Source organism: Symphalangus syndactylus, chromosome X (assembly GCF_028878055.3).
Source record: "Symphalangus syndactylus isolate Jambi chromosome X, NHGRI_mSymSyn1-v2.1_pri, whole genome shotgun sequence".
In the NCBI taxonomy this organism is placed as follows: domain Eukaryota; kingdom Metazoa; phylum Chordata; class Mammalia; order Primates; family Hylobatidae; genus Symphalangus; species Symphalangus syndactylus.
Window position 1 is genome coordinate 85,773,008 of NC_072447.2, and position 2,772 is coordinate 85,775,779.

A 2,772-nucleotide genomic window follows, 5' to 3' on the forward strand; every position below is an offset into this window, starting at 1 on the left:
CCATGTGGAACTGTAAATCCAATTAAACATCTTTTTCTTCCCAGTCTTCCCAATGTCTTTATCAGCAGCATGAAAACAGACTAATACAGTGGTATTGCCGTTTAACCAATAGTAATTCTTCCATTCCAAGAATATGACAAACGTTTCCATTTTTCTGTATCCTCTTCAACTTTTTTCATCAGTGTTTTACAGGATTTTGTGTAGATCTTTCACTTTTTGGGTTAAATTGATTCCTAGGTATTTTACACATTTTTAGCTATTATAAATATAATTACTTTATTTCTTTTTCAATTTTTTTTGGCTATTACTGTATATAAATCCTGCTAATTATGCTATGTTGATTTTTTTATCCCTGCACTTGACAATTTGTTTAACATTTTTAATGTTTTTGAGTGGAACCTTTATAGTTCTCTAAATATAACTTCATGTCATCAGCAGACAAGAATAATTTGACTTCTTTCTTTCCAATTTTGATGCTCTTTATATCTTTATCTTGATCTTGCCTAATTTCTCTTGCTGAAACTTCTAGTACTATATTGAATAAAAGTGGTGGAAGTGGGCATCCTTGTCTAATTGCAGATTATGAAGAAATAGCTTCAATTTTTTCCCATTGAGCATGATGTTAATTGTAGGTTTGTTATATATAGCCTTTATTGTTTTGAGGTATGTTCTTTCCATACCTAGTTTGTTGTTAAGTGACCTTAAATTTTCTCAAATGCTTTTTGGCATCTAATAAAATCATTATGTAATTTTGCCTTTGATTCTGTTAATGTGGTGTATCACATATATTTATTCACGTATGTTGAACCATCCTTGGAATGAATCAAACTTGATCATGATGAATTATGTTTTTAATGCATTGTTGTATGTGGTTGTTAGTATTTCATTAAAAGTTTTTGGACCACGGGAGCGCCGCACCAGCTGGCATGGAGGAGCGGGGCGATTCCGAGCCAACCTCCGGCTGCCGCGGCCTGGGTCCGGGCGGTGTTCGTGGCTTTGGCGACGGCGGCGGAGCTCCCTTGTGGGTCCCCGAAGATGCCTGGATGGGCACTCACCCTAAGTATTTAGAAATGATGGAATTAGATATAGGAGATGCCACCCAAGTTTACGTAGCATTCTTGGTTTACCTGGACCTCATGGAAAGCAAAAGCTGGCATGAAGTAAACTGTGTAGGATTACCAGAACTCCAGCTCATCTGCCTTGTTGGTATTGAGATAGAAGGGGAGGGGTTACAGATTGTGGTGCTTACCCCCATCACTGCTTCCCTCAGCCATAACAGGATAAGGGAGACCTTGAAGGCATCTCGAAAATTGCAAGGTGATCCAGATTTGCCGATGTCTTTTACTTTGGCCGTAGTGGAGTCTGATTCTACAATAGTCTATTATAAACTTACTGGTGGATTTATGCTGCCAGACCCTCAGAATATTTCTCTTAGAAGACGACATCTATGTTTCCTGATGCTTGTTTTATTCAGACAAGATTGGACTTGAGACCCATCGGACTGCTTTATCTTTTATCTCAGAGATAGTCAGGGTTGACTTAGATAATGAGGATTGACTTCCCCATTCCATAAGGTTTTCATTCTGAAGAATAAAACTTCCCCAGGTAGAAGACTTTCTCCTTAAAAAATATAGGGTGATTTCTTTAAAACTTTCTTATCTAGAGACACTTTAATTACGGTTGTATACAGGTTTATGCCTAGGATGTATTCAGATGGGTGGGACCTGTGTGCTGCTGTTGTCATCCCACACTCAAAGTTGCCTCTTTGTCTCTTGCTGCCACTGCCAGCTCATTGTTGAGACTGCCATCTCTTTCTCTTGCTCAACTTTTCCCAGTGCCTTTTGGCCACTGCAGCTGTCATAGAATGGAATTTTATATATACCTTGTCACCCACTTCTGTTTACTTTTTCCTCTCCAGTAGAAAGTAAAAGATTTCTTTCAATTGGTCTTCCCATTGCAGTTACTGTTATTTCTCTTTTCTGGTTAACTTTAAATCAAAACTCAAATCATGTTCATCCAGAGTGTAAACTTACATGTCTTAAGTAACAGGGACCAGAGACATGTTATCTACAAGAGTTCTGGGCCATCCTTTTCATTCTTATCACATATCATAGCTTGAACATTACAACAGTGTGGGAGAGAATCCACCATAAAAATGTCTTCATTAATTAGACCCAGTTATTCCACTTTTGTTAATGTCTCTCAAATTGTACAAAGTATGAAAAATTATACGCACAAAGATGTTCCAAGTGACATTACTTTTAGTAGCCCAAATTATAAACCACTTTAAAGTTTGGGGTAAAGATTGGCAAACTTTTCTATAAAGGGCCAGAAAGTAACTATTTTAGGTTTTTAAACCTACTGTCTCTGTCATAACTTGTCAACACTGCCGTATGAAGCACAAAAGCAGCCATAGACAATACATAAACAATACGGGCATGGCTTTGTTCCAGTAAAACTTTGTTTACAAATGTAGTGCCATAGTTTGCCATCCCTGGGTCTAGGAAATAGTCAATAAACAGATATATACAAATGGTACATAATGTACTTTTTTTTTTTTTTTTTGAGACAGAGTCTCCCTCTGTCGCCCAGGCTGGAGTGCAGTGGCGCAATCTCGGCTCACTGCAAGCTCTGCCTCCCAGGTTCACGCCATTCTCCTGCCTCAGCCTCTCCGAGTAGCTGGGACTACAGGCGCCCGCCACCACGCCCGGCTAATTTTTTTGTATTTTTAGTAGAGACGGGGTTTCACCGTGGTCTCGATCTCCTGACCTC

The 2,772-nt window shown here is 38.8% G+C and overlaps 1 protein-coding gene across 2 annotated transcripts; it reads left to right on the forward strand.

Annotated features, from left to right (window-relative positions):
• Window positions 1-908: 908 nt before the first annotated feature.
• Window positions 909-2,559, forward strand: LOC129475162 (tRNA-splicing endonuclease subunit Sen15-like). Of its 2 annotated transcripts, XM_063635270.1 has the most exons (2): window positions 927-1,276; window positions 1,419-1,458. In XM_063635270.1, exons 1-2 carry the CDS (start codon window positions 927-929, stop codon window positions 1,456-1,458), a joined length of 390 nt encoding a protein of 129 aa, XP_063491340.1. The 2 variants fall into 2 exon arrangements, with proteins under 2 accessions (XP_055123165.1, XP_063491340.1); XM_055267190.2 differs by having other exon boundaries at window positions 909-2,559.
• Window positions 2,560-2,772: the final 213 nt, after the last annotated feature.

Bases quoted from the DNA above. Each gene is read 5' to 3' on its own strand.
- LOC129475162 (XM_055267190.2), top strand. From the start codon at position 927: ATGGAGGAGCGGGGCGATTCCGAGCCAACCTCCGGCTGCCGCGGCCTG.